This window comes from Cimex lectularius, unplaced genomic scaffold (assembly GCF_000648675.2).
Source record: "Cimex lectularius strain Harlan isolate CLEC.00 unplaced genomic scaffold, Clec_2.1 scaffold238, whole genome shotgun sequence".
Taxonomy (NCBI): domain Eukaryota; kingdom Metazoa; phylum Arthropoda; class Insecta; order Hemiptera; family Cimicidae; genus Cimex; species Cimex lectularius.
The window spans coordinates 263,792-280,974 of NW_019392823.1; the positions used below are offsets into that span (position 1 = coordinate 263,792).

The 17,183-nt window shown below is 30.8% G+C and overlaps 1 protein-coding gene across 4 annotated transcripts in view; it reads right to left on the reverse strand.

Annotated features, from left to right (window-relative positions):
* Nucleotides 1-16,921, reverse strand: part of LOC106665792 (serine/threonine-protein kinase Genghis Khan) — a 26,364-nt gene extending 9,443 nt beyond the window's left edge. For 2 of the 4 annotated variants that reach the window (XM_014392503.2, XM_014392504.2), the window contains exons 1-24: nucleotides 15,987-16,921; nucleotides 10,966-11,136; nucleotides 10,661-10,851; nucleotides 10,509-10,589; nucleotides 10,292-10,440; nucleotides 10,081-10,231; nucleotides 9,062-9,205; nucleotides 8,875-8,997; nucleotides 8,316-8,524; nucleotides 8,133-8,251; nucleotides 7,808-8,070; nucleotides 7,642-7,748; nucleotides 7,327-7,542; nucleotides 7,148-7,252; nucleotides 6,945-7,086; nucleotides 6,725-6,874; nucleotides 6,072-6,196; nucleotides 5,900-6,008; nucleotides 5,541-5,689; nucleotides 5,357-5,463; nucleotides 1,548-1,702; nucleotides 787-994; nucleotides 442-728; nucleotides 12-155 (exon numbers count right to left, since the gene is read on the reverse strand). In XM_014392503.2, coding sequence (XP_014247989.1) covers nucleotides 12-155; nucleotides 442-728; nucleotides 787-994; nucleotides 1,548-1,702; nucleotides 5,357-5,463; nucleotides 5,541-5,689; nucleotides 5,900-6,008; nucleotides 6,072-6,196; nucleotides 6,725-6,874; nucleotides 6,945-7,086; nucleotides 7,148-7,252; nucleotides 7,327-7,542; nucleotides 7,642-7,748; nucleotides 7,808-8,070; nucleotides 8,133-8,251; nucleotides 8,316-8,524; nucleotides 8,875-8,997; nucleotides 9,062-9,205; nucleotides 10,081-10,231; nucleotides 10,292-10,440; nucleotides 10,509-10,589; nucleotides 10,661-10,851; nucleotides 10,966-11,136; nucleotides 15,987-16,044 — 3,663 coding nt within the window. In that variant the 5' untranslated portion in view covers nucleotides 16,045-16,921. The remainder of the gene's footprint in view (nucleotides 1-11; nucleotides 156-441; nucleotides 729-786; nucleotides 995-1,547; nucleotides 1,703-5,356; nucleotides 5,464-5,540; nucleotides 5,690-5,899; nucleotides 6,009-6,071; nucleotides 6,197-6,724; nucleotides 6,875-6,944; nucleotides 7,087-7,147; nucleotides 7,253-7,326; nucleotides 7,543-7,641; nucleotides 7,749-7,807; nucleotides 8,071-8,132; nucleotides 8,252-8,315; nucleotides 8,525-8,874; nucleotides 8,998-9,061; nucleotides 9,206-10,080; nucleotides 10,232-10,291; nucleotides 10,441-10,508; nucleotides 10,590-10,660; nucleotides 10,852-10,965; nucleotides 11,137-15,986) is intronic. The other 2 variants (XM_014392502.2, XM_014392501.2) reach the window with 2 other exon arrangements.
* Between the last annotated feature and the right edge of the window lie 262 nt (nucleotides 16,922-17,183).

Below are 17,183 nucleotides of genomic sequence, written 5' to 3' on the forward strand. Positions count from 1 at the left end.
TTTAATCTTACTGCTGTATTGGGAAGGTTGTTTCGTTTCAAAATCCTATGAAGTTCTGTTAAAGCAACCACCCATTTATTTTTTTCACTTTCCGAATCCGCCAACATCAAAGTATGATTTTTAATACCAGGAGGATCCATTAAAGAAGTAGTTATCTGAAATTGATTACTTGAAATTAAAAGAAATGCACTACACATATGAACTCAAGCCAGTTTTAATAAATGAAATATAAATGTTATATATGAAAAGTTTGCAGAATTTCCCAAAATTACAAAAAAATTACATTTATGAACTGTATGAACAGAAAGCGTGAGATTATATTATCAAAATAAAAATAATAATAATAAATTAATTTTAAAAAATTAATGAACCAATAATTAATTTAAAAATGTTTCTTAAAATTATATCAATATCTAATATAGAAGTTTTGTTAATACTCACTCTAAATATGCAGGGTATATCCTTTTTAGTAGCATGTATCACATCTGAATCACCCACACTAGTAACTAGAAAATGTTCATCACGCATATCTAACACTTGTGAAACATAAACTGAAGGTAAGGCATTTCTATCCGGGGATATATCATAAAGGAACAACTTAAAGTCACAGACAACCACAAACTTTCTTGCCCAACCTTTCTTCACACCACCCATCCTGGGAACTTTCACATAACCTTCATAAGCCGTGCCAATGCCACGCGTGGGATCTATCCCTAATGGCCTTTTACCTGAAATTCCATGATAATTAAGAATACATCGGATAGTTTTAAATTATATTGTTTTTACTTTGGTTTGGTGGTACGGGGCAGATTGGAGGTACTTTCATACAACACGAAGAATGACATGTAAAGCCACATGCGTCACAGACTGCGCCTTGTCTTGTTAAGCCTACCATAAGAGACGTACAGTGGGAACATTTCGTCGGGGAATTGAAAGTTCTTATCAAGAACTGATGAGACTTTGGCTTGGGTGGAAGTGTATGGCCCATTGCTCCCTGCAAACAATTTTGAATCTTGAAAATACTGTTTACCATTTTTTTTTTGTGTAATCAATGAAATATTTGACTATACAAAAAAGTTAAACAAAAAAATTATATTACCCTCCAACCTTTCTGACAATAGGAAAAGTGTGAAAAACCACGATAAACTACCATGACCATCACCCCCAAAAAAATCTCTTGATATAAAAATAAAACTACATTTTGTGTAATCTGATAATAAAAATAAAAAGTGCATAAGTAGATTTAGTCACAACTGTTGTATGAGTATCGATCCAAAATCCTACAATACTCATACAACATATATGACATAAGAAGGCCGATAAATACATAAAAAGAAATCAATTTAGTATTTACACAAAATATATCTAACAAAAATATTATTTAATTTAAGAAGCTTCCTATAACAATGAAATTATTCAGTTGCAATGTATACAAATATTAGTGTACGAACATAAAGAAAAAAGTTTTGAATGTTCTGCAATGAGCTTCAAATTGTACTTTTTGTAAAATAATTTAATAGTTTAGGTAAAGTTACCTTAAAACTTACAATGCTTATCTCAGATAAATTAGACTTGCTACTTGTTATCGAAGGAGCTCTGTTATCCTCTATGTCTGCGTCGTCACTTTCCACAGAACCAGCTGTAGCTTCCTTATTAAGAAATGCACCAAGGTAGGACATCTGGGACGAAGCACGCTCCAAGACTAAACAATATACATACACAGCATTCACTAGAAGCACCGACACCTCTTCACATAAGCAACAATAAAAAAATGTTCACAGAAAATGAAACAATTATCACAAATATTTCTCTTTCTGAATTCTCAAAACTCATCACCAGTGGTTATTTTTAAGGAAAATTACAATGGTACAAATGATAAACAACAATTCAAAGCAGAAAACCAGGTTATTTAAACAGGCGTTGCAGATGAAAGTGTAAAATGTACTCCTTCCAGCGAGACCTTTGCAGATAATAACTCAAGGCCTTTATTAACAAAACACCTGAACACATTTTACCTTAGATAACACAGATTATGCTTTCGGGTTTATTTCTTATCTATTATTACTGATTTGGAAAGAAGATAAACATTACTGAAACGATTAAAGAACAATGTACTGATTTGTGAGTTGTATTAAAATATGAAATATGATTTTTTTAATACTGCGAATGATACGGAAAATTGTGAAATTGTTTAGTTAACATTTTCAGATGAGTAGGAAGTAGAAAAATTTCAGACAGTTCAAAATTGAAAAACCATGCCATATCTAATCCAACAAGCGCACACACACAAGTACGTTACCGAGTGGCGACGCAAACCAAAGTCAGAAATATATTCGAGCGATGAGAAGTATCAACCCCCACAGGCAGCCTGTCACTCCAATAAATAGTGGCATCGTGTCTACAAGAAAATAACTACCATGCAGTATACGGCCGAAAAGAGAATAGAGAAAACGCAAAAATACCAAATAAGATATTTTTTACGGATAAGTGTTTTGAATGTGCTGCAAATTAAAAATTAAAAATAAAAGGAAGAACTTGAAAAGTTAATGTCTTCAAAAAAGATGATTGGAAATGCCAATTTTTCAATTGTATTACTTTTCAGTTTAAAAAGGCGATAGCTTCTTTTTTCAAGTCACCATCAGAAGCATTTACCATATACAGAGCAAAATTTAAGCTGACATATTTTCCTTAATAATAATGTTATTATGTACATATATTTCTTGAAAACTGCAAAATTCAAATTTACCCCTGCTTAATCTTATTTCAACATTTTATTCATAGCTACCTTTACATCGAGTAATAAAACAGTTACAGAGAAATATGCATTTGAAAAAAGAAAGTTTGATCTAAATCATAATACATTATTAGTAGGATGCATTTTTATTTTTTTGTGTGTGGATTTTCTCTTAAGTAAAAGCAAACTGTATAGTACCAAACAATTTAAAACCTGTACCTTCCATCAACCAAGTTACACTCATTAAGAAAAAACCTGTGAAGTTTGAACAAAGCAAATTTTATGTGTGTTGAATGAATCTACTTATGTTTTTATGACTTTTTCATTAACTCCTACAAAGCATTCTTTAGTGTTCACAAAAAATTCGTAAAAAAAAAAAAAATTCATTATTTACTAGATATACAGTGGTGATAATAAATAAATTAGGTACAATATAACAGTAATAATTTTTTTTAATAATAATCAATTTAAAACAATAAACAAACTTTTCTTATGTATTGTGTAATCTAGCTAAGATTTGTTGTATATATTCATTAAAAAAATTAATCTTCCTTAAAATGTAAACATTAATAATTTGTTTTTACCTTTATGAAGGGTTACTAATCCTTTTACTCTCTTTAGGTAAAAGTATATTTTAAAAATTCCAGAACCAATTTGTCGAGTGAGTTAATTGTTTTTTTAAATTATTGTATTTTCTTTGATGAAATAATAAATTTGTAGAACCACAGAACGATAAGGGGATTTCTCTTCAAGATGAGTGGTGGTTTGGTTTGTGGCAATCAGATGATCAGGACCATGTGTAGAAAAGACATGGAGAATATTTTGCTTCATGTGCTATGTGTCGTCACAACCTTTTCAGTCAGAAGTTGTAGTCCCATCTACTATTATTAGGGACAACTTTGCATTAATGCATAATACTTGCTTCATGTATAGCAAGAGATGACAACCATTACTTGGAAAATGTAGGGATTACCACAATAAATGGCCAGCATGTTCTCCTGACATCCTTTAGAACACCTATGGGACATGATTAAGAGGTCAGACAACGTTTACCACTTCCAGCAACTCCTTCAAACTGCTCTTGTTGAAGAATGGGATTGTATTTTACAAGACGCAAGCCGAAAGCTTATTTACTCGATGCCAAGGGGACTTAAGCCGCGTTATTAATAAGAGAAAAACCAGATAATTAGTTGAATACAGATAGATCTTTAATCTATCACTATTCCTGTGTTTTGGTGACATTTCTTTCGAACATTTTAATTAAACCATTTATGTTTTAGTGGTTTAATTTGTATTTTATCTAACTGTGTTTTTAAGATATCTTAGAAACCGATAGAAAATATTGATTTTTTATTGTAATTTGAAGGATGTTTTTAATTTTAAAAAATACATTTCATTTTATTTCCTTTATAGCAGGTCCATTTCTTCCTTCTTGTACAGATATAACGTCAAATTTTACAGTTTTCAAATGCAACTAACATGCAAGAATAAAGCAGGTGCGAACAAAAATGACCTTAATAGTTTATAATAAGTGTTGTTGTTTTTTTGTTTTTTTTTGTCCTTTCATGCATTTGTGATTCATTCATCTGTGCATGTTTTGGCATGGTGTTTTGTGTCATGACAATAAATATATAAATAAGCATGCAGCAATTCGAAGAAGAAAGGAAAGTTGGTACATGCAAGACTATATTCTACAAAATGAAAATTCAGTTTATTTAACTTAAATCTTTACATCTAACTATATTGCAAAAAAATATATAACAAATCCACAAATTGACTAATATTATTGTATTTACTGCTCCTCTAAATCACATTCTGTATTGGTGGCTAAATAATATTGTAACAAGCAAAAAATTTACTTTTTTTTTAATTTTTTAAATACTAATAACGATACATCAGACCTTGACACTGAAGGTAATGTATGTTTCCACTACTATTAATTTTTTTTTAAATGTATTATCTTAGATGTAAATAGTACCTGAAAACATACTGGACATCTGTTCAACGGACTTGTGATCTACAGAAAATCAAAATGTGTTTTGGAAGTCACATTTTCAATAAAAATGATTAACAATCATTTTTAAGCAATGATTGCAAACTGTTGTAAAAAAAAAGTTAATTTCCCTTTTAGAAAACATATTAAATATAAACATATAACAAAATACTGATTGGAAAGTTAATTAAAAAGCCAATAAAACATTTACCTTTACAAACTAGCCTCATAAAACTTAACTATTTTTTTTTTAATATTCTCTTTGAACTATGGGCACATGAATATGGTCCAAATAATAAAATTATTTTATTGAACTGACATTTAATTACCCTGTCTAATTATTTGAACTAGATTCATTACAAATATAAAATATGGATAGAAAGCATCTTTCAAAACTAGGCTGCTCACAATGGCAGTTTATATATTCACGAATTTAAGTGTTTTACTTTTTCCTTTTTTTTTAAATTTCATTGTACAAATATAGTCCTTACATACTGCACAAATATTTAACATGCTTGTGTATCAAAGGGAAATGTGACGTAGTAACTTTCTGATTTGCATTCCGATTGTGTAATTTGTTTTGTGAAATAACAAGTCATTCCTACAGTACGAAAATAAATTACACTTACACCCGTCTCCAGAATCAATTCGCCCTTGTAGTTCTTTAATCTGCATTTCTTTCCTTTTAAGCTCATGGGTCAGATTCTCAAACCTTTGCCGGAATTCCCTCATTTCCCTGTGCAAGAAAAAAAAGGCAATAGGCCATTTGATAGCCTTGTAAAATAAAATTTATTAAAATCAAAGGGGATTTACTTTTGAGACGCTATCAAATCGGATCGTGTTTTGCTTAATTCTTCACTTATGGCCGTCTTTGCTTGAATTTCGGATTGCAAGCTGCTTTGGAGATTGAGTAATTCCATCTTTTCGAGTTTCTGGCTTCTTCTGTTCCTCCAGTTTTTGTCCTATAATATAAAAATGCATAGTTTTAACTTAATAAATTTATTTACCTTATCACACATAATACTTAACACTCTATGAAATTTAATTTTACAATAGTAGATAACATTTGGGCCTATAAATTTCTAGTTTTTAATTTAAAAAGCTTGTATTTCTTAAAGCAAGGTTTACAGAATTATAAGTACACATTGTCACAAGAATGAAAATCTACTCACAGTATTTGAAACATTAGCAGCCCCGGCATGTTTGAGGAATTCTAACTCTTCTGTCATTTTTGTGGCTAATGCTTGTAAATACCCTCTAGCATCTTTTTCATCATTGACCCTAAAAGATCATTTTTTTGTGGGTTAAATTGAGAAAATATAGCATAACATGGTCATTCATTACCATTGTATGATTTCAGATATTTGCGCTTCCCATTGAGCAATTGCTTCTTTTTTATTCCTCAGCTCTTCATAATCCTCTTCCAATTGAGTTCTCTCGGACTGAACTTGGCTTATCCTTTCGCTTAGCTGTGAAAATATTTGAATTGTAAGAGATAACAAATTTAAAAGCAAAAATCTTTACAAATTCGATGTACATCAGATTTGAAAATTGTTGTACCATGTTGAAATTGCAGCTTAATTTTCACCTTATTTCTTTTCATTAGACCTTTTTGGCCAGCTAGCAACTAGGGCTGCTTGCTGGCTCCTCATTTTTATTTTATTTTTTATTTTATTACCCCTATCTTTGATGTTTAACCCTTCCACACGTGTTTAAAATATTCTATGTAAATTAAAATACCCATTCATACTATTTAAAAGATTTTCTAAACTAACTAGCCTAAGTTTGGTGGGTCTGTAGTTCTTGATATACTAGGCTTACAACTATGCTAAAATTATGTAAGCCAGAACCTACAGTTCGGAGCTCGAAGAGATTTTTCACTCTGACACCATCGCGCCAAAAACCATGAGGAATATACGGATAATAATGAAAATGTCAATAAAATAATATATAACTTCTTATTTAATATGAATACCATAAACATTAAAAATACTTACGCTATCAACTTCCATCACAAGTTTTTTATTTTCTTCTAGAAGCATGATTTTCTCTCTGTCGTGCCTTCTTGCCTGTTCTGACAAGGCTTCTTCACTATCCGTAAGATTTTCAAGCCTAGTGGAATCTAATTTATCCTTGAAAGATTGAACCTGAAATATAACAGTTAAAAATATTTTGTTTAAGTGAATTATTTTGACCAAATAATTTTTAAAAAAACACCTCTCTTTGCAGTAAATCCCTGGCTGATTCCGCTTCATGTAGCTGTTCGCGAAGGGCTGATATTTCAAGATTAAACCTACCCTGCTGTTGTTGTAGACTTTCTTTATATTGCACTTCTAACTTTTCAACCTCTTCTTTCAGCCTAGAAAATAAATTTTGACATTAACGGACAAATTAAAACAAAAAAAGTTAGAATATAAAACCTTGAAATTTCCTGTGTGGTCAGCTGAGTCTGGGAAGAAGATAAGTCGGTGGATATGTCTTTTCTCTGGTTACCCCTCCACCTTTCTGTTTCCGATTCCAATTGTCTGTTGAATATAATTAAAAATGTAATGATTTGGTATTAGTATGAATAATTTTTGTCTTTAATTGAATGTATTACCTGCAGTACTCTTCACTCCTTTCTCTTAATTTTCGTTCTTTTGAAGTTTCAGCAATTGCATCTTCGACTCTGGCCTCCAGTTCACGCCTCAGCTTCTCAGCCCTCCTCAAATCCTGCCTGAGAGAATCAACTTTCTGCATCGCAACTTCCAACTCTTCTTCTTTGTCACGGACTTGTCGAGAAAGTTTAGTTTTTTGTACCCTGAGCTCTTGCATCCTAAAAAAATATAGAGCTTTAAACTAATCACCAATATTTGTTTGCAAATACTTAATTTTGTTTAATACAATTAGTGTATAACATGAAATGGTTACTTACTTATCTGTTACTTCCGAATATTCTGCCATTGCAAGTTTCCTTTGGCTCAGTGCATCTTTCAGTTCTTTATCTTGCATTTTAAGCTTCTCTTGAAAATCGAACTTATCCTAAATTAAAAAATAAATGAACTCCTTCAATGAACATTTCAATGAATTCTTTCCATTACCTTGACAGCTTCTTCTTTCTCTTGCTTAATCATTCTAATGGATTTTTCCAAATCTTTAATTTTTTGTACTGAATGAGTGGGATCGACTAATTTCCCATCTCCCGGTTGTGCCTCTTGTTGTGTAAGCAATGTCTCAAGCTCAGAATTCTTTTTAGTTAGCACGTTGATTTCATCCTGCAATCTTCTTACACCAGGACTGCCATCACCAGTAGGTGAAACCCTCTTTGCACCGTCGACCTCAGACATGTTTCTTGATTTTAAATCTAGAATATACATTTTTATGAGATATTTGATCAAAATCTTAGCTTTATTATGACAAACAAACCTGTCAGTGCTTTGTTGAGTACCATATTTTCCTGTTCTAAAGAATGGACCTTTTTAAGAAGGGAGTGGTCAGATGAGGATTCAGAAGGAAGGGGAAGACTGGCAAGATCACTGGTACAACTAGAAAAAAAATTATTACAAGATGTTAACTTTTTTTTTCTTTTTTTTTTAAATGTTGTTTTACCTTCCCTGTGTAAAAGTGAATCCAACAAATGGCAGGTGGAGACCGGAAAAGGCAACATTGGCACTTGGAGGCACTGCATCACTACATCGTATGTCGTTGTCATCCACATCAAAATTTGAAGTATCAGTTGGACTGCTGACTTCTGGGATATAAGGAGCTTTACTTTCACGTATTGCAACCCAATCAATTCCGGCAAACCACATATGATTCTAATAACCAAAATAATATATAAATAAACTTTAACAATTAATTTAATTAATTATATTTTTTATCTAAGGTCTAGGTTGAGATGAAAATGCTAGTGTCACGGGCAGGATTCAAACCTACAACCTTCAGATCAATATGCAGCTGCTGCTCACTTAACTCTAATTAAATCTCTAATCAAGTGGTTAGAGCAACTGCTTGAGCTGAAGTTCGTGGGTTCAAATCCTGCTTTACTAGCTTTTTCATCTCAACTGAGACCTTAGATAAACAGTACAATTAATTAAAATAATTAATATGGTCAATTATGACTACTAAATAAATATATGGTTTAAATATTAAATTAATCAAGGCATACTTTAAAATCATCTACACCATTCTGACCAAGTCGGAATTCAGAACTACAAATTAAATGCTTCATTAGATCTTTGGCTTCTTCGGACACTTCATAATCTAAACCTCCAGGGAAATCAAAACAGTTCTGAAACAAATGAAAGAAATAAAGCACAGCGTTAAAATTTAAAATTATCAATTTCAACTCATACCTTGTGATTCATAATTTTCCCGTAAGTTTCGACAAGAGATTCAGCATAAAATGGCGTTTCACCATACAACATCTCATACATACAAACGCCTAAGGACCACCAATCGCACTCGGGACCGTACCGGCCTTGTCCATCCTCCATTGCCTAAAAACATTTAAGGGCATAGACCAAACTTTAATAAAGTCAGTGTTTATTTACAATTGTAAAAATTAATTAATTATTAATATTACACAATGTCTCAAAGAAATGATAATTGATTTTTATTTGACATGAGCATTTTGACCCTTAAACCTTTAAACCTAATATATAGGATACATTAAATTCAACAGAGAAAAGATTGGACCATGTCTTGAAATAATTTTTTTAAAGCAAAATAATTGGGTTTGCCAAATATAATTTTCCCTTCATACCATTAGGTCATTTACACTTTCATCATAAAGAATTATTGATTATTACTTTGGGCTTTACATTTAAAATTAATCGCACAAAATCTACATATGAATAATTTATACAAAACATAAATCAAACCATTTAAAAATAACTTAATTATATTTCTTTAATTAAACAAGCAAATTAAATTAAGACTGCGATATTTTTAAGCGAGGAATTTGTAACTTGCATTCATAATGTTCCATCTTGTCTATTCTAGTAAAATTATGTTGACCTTTATTCTAATTTTAACTAGATATAGTGTGTTTCAGTTTGTGCCAAATTGGAATGCCGTAAATAACTTTAAAATGCCTTTTATTGCCATTTTTGCACTAAAATAGTAAAAAAAATGAAATATTTTTATTATTATGGTCAATGATGACTACTACATGAATATATGGATTAATATTAAAATTAATGCTTGATTAATTATAAATTCTAAACGAATATTACACAAACAATATACTTGAGGACTAAAAAATAATAAATAAGTTTACGTCTTGCTCTTTGTTAGCTGTTGCTTTCAAAAAATGTTATTAAAACATTGTTATATTCTCCATATTCAATTTTAAGTGTTGATTTTTAATTACCCTTAATATTTCAGGTGAAATGTAGTCAGGAGTTCCAACGGCGACATTACTCTGGACAGTTCCGTCATCAAAAAGTTTTAAACAAGAGCCGAAATCTGCAAGCCTTATGTGCCCGTTTGCATCCAATAAAACGTTATCGGGTTTGATATCTCTGAAATAACAACAAAGTATTATAAATGAATTTTTTTAATATTTCAATAAATTACAATACCGGTGGACATAACATAGGGTGTGTATGGAGGATATCGCTAATACCATTTCTGCTATGTAAAATTTTGCCATATCTTCAGGTAACCTATCTTCAAACTTACTTAACAATGTGAGCAAATCTCCACCACAATAATAATCCATAACTAAATACTGTGAAAACAAAAATAATTTTAAAAAATAAATAGGGTTTGATTTAAGAATAAGTTATTAAAAATTACCAAATTGTTTTCATCTTGAAAAGCATAATGCAAATTAGTGATCCACCGCCTATCTCCAAAAACGAGCACATCTCTCTCTTCCTGAAATTTAAAACAGTTAAAACATAGAATGACAAAATTGGCTTTAAAAAATTCTCAGTGGGTCAACCAACCTGAAAGCAAGCAGTCTCCGCCCTCTTGAGCATTTCCCATTTGTTTAGGATTTTCATAGCAAATACTTTATCAGACCCTTTCATCTTAACCACGCACACTTCGCCGAAGGCCCCTCGGCCTATTACTTTTATCACCTCGAAATCATCCCGTGTTAGCCTCAGTGACTTGACACAAGCAGCCACTGGTTTTGCTATTAAAGAAAGAAAAATTCTATTAGTATATATATAATATAAGAATTCCTCGAAAAATACACAAACGACAATAAATCTAGGAGGATGACCAATTTTCATTTTTGCTGACTAACCAAATTCTATGAAATCCGAAACAGTCTTCTCTCTTCTGAGCGAGGAGTTGCAACACTCATCGTAGAGGACGACGAGGATGTCAAGCAGTGTCTCAATGCTAAAGCATTGACCCTGTCCAAGTATTGGCCCACCAAGGAATAGTGACTCCAATTGCCTAAGCCTCTTCTCCCCTAAAAAGAGATACATATATAACTGTAAAATATACTTTTTTAAATTAATTTTCTTTTTGTTTATCAATATTAATTTAAGCATATTATTGTCTTGTTTCAAAATATTGAGCCTTTAATTTTTTTCTTATTAGCAGAAAACTTATCAACTTAACATTACTACACAACGTTATTATAATAATCTTTTTAAAAGGATTGAACAACACACTCATTCCACCATTTGTCATTTCTATTATCATAATTAACATTAAACAGTTTATTGTAATAACATAGTTTTTTCACAAACGACTACAAAATAAAATAAAAATTGTTTACTACAAACAAAAAGTAATATACACAAGCAATTCAAATTTTAGATATTATTAATATTTAACTTAACTTGCAAGTTCAAATCTGAATACAGTTGATTCTAAAGAATAAATCATTTGTACACAAGATTTTTTAAAAATTATTATATACAATGGCACTTTTTGGTACAAAGCCATGTTATATTGTTTGAAACTCATAGTCATGCACTATTGATGGCACAGGGCCATAATGTGTCTGACCAGGAACAAACTAAAATTATCTGACTGATGACCAGAGTTCGTCCATTAGGCCGCCATTCGACTAAACACAGCATTTCCATATATAAACTCTTGCATATAAAGAATTATAGTTGTAAATACAATAAATCAATATTGAAATTTCAGATATTTCTTGCTATTTCTAGCAACAATGTTTTTTTTGCCTGCTGGTCAGCGCCATTTAGGATTTTTTTCCATAACTAAACATGAAGCCATCAATATCAACAATAAAGAATCTCTGAAATTCTAATGTCTCTTAAGAATTCTATATTTAAAACATGTTTTAACTACTGAATTTTATATCTAGAACCTTTCATTATTATCTCCAGATCACCATTATAAACAATTATGACCTATTATTCCACCTTCAAGAAGGAAAAATCATAAATTATAAACAATGAGTAATTTAATTGGTTACAATTTGCCTTGTAAAAAATTAATTAACCCTCGCCTGTTATATTTATTTATTATTGCATTATACATTTATGTTTTAAGTAAAAGTCTAATAACAAATAAAAACTATTCTGCCTTGATCCTCTATGTTCTGAATAATATTTTTGCAATACTCTAACAAATAATTTGTTCACCATTTCTACAAATAATTTGCGTTAAAACTTTATTCAGGGCCTAAAAATAAACTGGAAAACCAATTTATTTGTTACATTTTATCCAGTAGGAATTTCTTGTGCATTGTGCCATATTTATTTAGAAGAAAACTTTATGTTTATGTTATTATAAAGGAGAGGAAATGCTTTCTCATAACTACTATAAATAGACAAATTCGTATTGTTTTGTATGACTATGTAAGTCACCATTCTGCACTATCACTATCTTCTAATTAGTGATAATATTGTCAGATATAACTATTCCTATTTATATTCTCAAGATGTGTTGTTTCCTTTTTTTTTTATTGTTCTTGGCTGTTTAAATATTCAATTTAATTTACAAGATCTTTTTGTTTCCAAATATACAAGAAGTAGAGAAAATGTATTGTTTTTATATTTTTATATAGTCATTATTTGCAGCTATCATCAATTAATCAAGATAAATGAATAAACTTTGTGTTGTCTTTAATCCCTTCAAACAAAAATTCTATCACTATATTTTATGATACTTGAAACATTTTCTTTTCAATTTGTTACAATTGTCTTTTCCACAAGAACAATTAACAAAGATTGCTTAATGTCACAGATAAAGAAAAACTGTCTTAATTGAAATAAGATGCGATATTGAAATATTAATTCTTATTTATAGGCATTTTGGTCATGCAAGTTGGATTTACTATTGATATGCAAGACCACAATGTAAGTCACTTATCATCTTTGACTTCTGATCTGCCCAATCAGTCTTATTTTGTATCATTTATATTTTTGGCTTTAAATCTGATAAAAAAATTTTATTCGGATTGTTTAGAGTAGGATGCAAAAAGGAAAGAGCAATGAAAATTTAAAGACACTTCTGCCACAAGCAATATCTTCAAATTGGAACAATGTGTTTTCAAATAAATCATAAAGACAAATTATTAGCATCATGCAATATATTATTTGTTATTTATGAAAATCGCAGGATTTAAAAATAAATAAAAAATAAAAAAGTTATTAGTAACTAATATTCTAGCATATCAGTGAACATCATGTGTTCCTTTAAGTCATAATTTAACTATCACAATATTTATGTCTGAACAATATATAATATTTATAGATATTGTGTTGTAGAAATAGTAATATTAATTCTTATCTCTATGTATTTTGAGCATTTATTAAATACTATTAGCAGACGAATTCCTATTGTTTGGCATAACCACTTAAGTCACTATTCTGTCATTGCTAATTTAAATGAATATTTAAAAATTTAATAATCTCAGTGGTCTTTTTTCAACCCCAAGAAGAAAAAATCAGTGTAAAAATTCATAAATATAGTAATATAATCTAGTTTAATTGTAGTAATTGTATTTGTATGCTATGTACAAATATATTACTATAATATATTATAGTTTAATTAAATAATATAGTACAATGTTTTCGATTTTAAAACAATGATCTTTTGGGCATGTACATTGTTAACTGTTAAAAACACAGGAAAACTTTTTAATTTTATATTTTTCATGTTTTGAAAACAGTGATTTAGTACCAATTCTCATCTACATTTTTGGGTTTGTAGTAAGTAATATTAGGAGAATTCCTATTGTATTTCATGATCATATAAGTCACTATTATGCCACCATCCATGACTATCTTTGATTAGATTTCATAACAGGTTTACTACGTAAATGAATAATTAAGAAGTAATTTATCACAGTTGTAATTTTTAGAAGCAGAAGGAGAAAAATCAGCGTACATAAAGCCAAAAATACAGGATAAGGTTTACTTTTAAGATTTTTCAGGTTTTAAAATCTGTAAAAGCTGTAGTACTAATCCTTATCTACATTTGTATGTTTTGGACTTGTAGTATGTACTGTTAGTATTGTTTTTCACAAATGTGTTATATATTAAATGAATAACTAAAAACTTTATGCAGTTGTGATTTTTCCAAGCACAAGTAGCAAAAATACAGAAAAACAGTTTTGTAAAAAGTGTTGGAATATTGTCTTATTTATATTTTAGTTTTGGGCTTATAGTACTATCGAGTTCTCTAGTAGTACTAATTCTTATCTATATTTTTGGGTTTGTATAGTAAGAGCTATTAGTAGAGGAATTCCTATTATTTTTCATGACCATATAAGTAACTATTCTTCACTATGACTATATCTAGTTATGTCTTAACAGGTGTTATGCTATTTTAAATGAATAATTAAGAATCATTTATCAAAGTTGTTTTTCCAAACACAAGTAGCAAAGATCAGTGTAAAAAGACACAAGTCTAATTAAAAAAAAGGTTTAGTAGTTAAGTGTGAAAAGAACAAAAAGAATACAGAACAAAAAAAGTTTAATTTGAAGATTTTTCAGTATGTGAAAACAGTGTTGTAAAACTAATTCTTATTTATATTTTAGTTTTTGGGCTTATAGTACTATTGAGTTCTCTAGTAGTACTAATGCTTATCTATATTTTTGGGCTTGTAGTAAGTACTAGTAGTAGAGGAATTCCTATTGTTTTTCAAGACCATATAAGCCACTATTCTTCACTATGTCTGTCTTTAATAAGATTTCATAACAGGTTTTAAACTACATATTTTAAAAGTCATTGATCGCAGTTGTGATTTTTCCAAGCAGAAGTAGCAAAGATTAGTGGACAAAAAGCCAAAAATACAGAAAAACTGTTAATTTTTAAGGTTTTATATACAGTGCTGTAGTACTAATTCTTATCTATATTTGTATGTTTTGAACTTGTAGTAAGTCCTGTTAGTAGAAGAATTCCTATGGTTTTTCACAAATAAATTATATCTTAAAAGAATAATTCTGTAGTATAACTAGTGCTCTAGTACTAATTCTGATCTATATTTGTATTTTTGCGGTTTGTAGTTCTAGTAGTAGAGAAATTCCAATTATTTTTCATGACCATATAAGTCACAATTCTTCACTTTGACCATTTAATTAGATTTCAAACAGGTTTTACACTATTTTAAAAGTAATTGATCATAGTTGTGATTTTTCCAAGCACAAATAGCAAAGATCAGAACTATTGTACTAATTCTTACCTATATTTTTGGGTAATGTTAATAGTATTAGTAGAGGAATTCCTATTGTTTTTCATGACCGTGTAAATCACTATTATTTACTATGACAACATTTAATTATGTCTTAACAGATTTTACACTATTTTAAATGAATAATTAGGAAGTCATTGATCACAGTTGTTTTTCCAAGCACAAGTAGCAAAGATCAGTGTAAAAAGACACAAGTCTAATTTAAAAAAAGGTTTAATTTGAAGATTTTTCAGTTTGTGAAAACAAGGTTGTGATACTAATTCTTATTTATATTTTAGTTTTTTTGGCTTGTAGTACCATTGAGTACTCTAGTAGTACTAATTCTTATCTATATTTTAGGGCTCACAGTAAATATTATTAGTAGAGGAATTCATATTGTTTTTCTTGACCATATAAGTCACTATTTGTCGCTTATCTTCTCTGATTACAGATCTGCTTGTATTACAATTCTATTTTGTTTTAATTTGTCTAGCTTCAAATTGAGCCTAACTTTTTTATTTGAATTGTTCACAGTAGGAAATAAATTGTGCACAAAAGTGTAAAACAATATGGGTGGAATGAGGGTTCATGGGTTTTGAAAAGAGCCAGGTCTTTGAAGTGTATAATCTAAATTGTCTGTTTGGATAAGAAACGTTTCGCCTTACCTGTGGAAACATTGTTCGAGTCTTCTTGGGCGTTCGGTTTCGGTTCAGAAGCTGACATTTTTCGATCTTTTTGAGCCAGAATAACTCTTTCCTCCTTCAAGGCACTTGCGAAGCAACATTTTACATAATTCCAAGTATGAAGGTGAAATTCTTATCAAAGGATGCGGCCGCCGTTGTGGAAATTATAATCGCATAGGTCTACTTCTGAGAAAGGGGGATTCTACGATCAAATTTGAGGGATATCGAGCTCACTCCTTGGCAACAGATGAGAATAACAGCGACCGAAAATAGAAATGTAGCGGACCACTAATAGATATCGTAGTAAATAAAAACATTCATACGGACTGAAGGTTCCGCTAACCGCAAAAAGTCGAATCTGTATCCACTTTCGGCCGGAGGAAGGGCGACGTCGTGCGGGTGACACGGAGGAAACGCGATCCCGACAAAAGATCTGGGCATCCGTGATATTCAAGTTGCGTTCGAAGGGATCATCGTCCAGTGCGACAGAGACGAGGGAGGAGAGAAGAAGGGCCAGCCTCTCGCTTGACCCCTACTGGCCTATAGAGTATAGGCTATACGAAATATGGCTGCCACACCTTCTGACAGTCACGAGGAATTCTGGGAGCGTGAATTATGGACTAGGAGCGGGACGTCGCGCGACGCGACTGCGACTTGTGAGGCCGTCTCGAATTTCCCCCCGGACCACGGCGAAGAGCGAAGCGACACGGACCCACGGTGACTACGTCACACCGTTTGGCTTTAAAGGAGAGTCGACTCCGTAAATAGGGTCGTGAGTCATTCGGCTTTTCACCGACGGCATCTCGCTAGTATGCGGGGACCCACAGCAGAGGCGATGATGGACTTACTCATCGTTTAAAATAACACCCGTCCCTCCGATTTAAAAGTCAAACTTGCATAATTAATTATAAAAATACGATAATTCTCATTTACTATACCCGTAATGCTAAAACGCAATACTTTGGATATTCATTTATTTCAATATTTATTCAACACACATATTGAGATTAAATACTTTTAACATAATGTACAGGAGGTCAACTTTCTAGCGTACCTCTGATTTTCTTAAATACTACTCAACTTAAGTGTTAAATTTTTTATTTACAGTGGGTCAAAAAATTATTCAAATTTTGTATTTGGTCATTTTATTTTGTAACAAAACTTCTTAATACAGTAAAA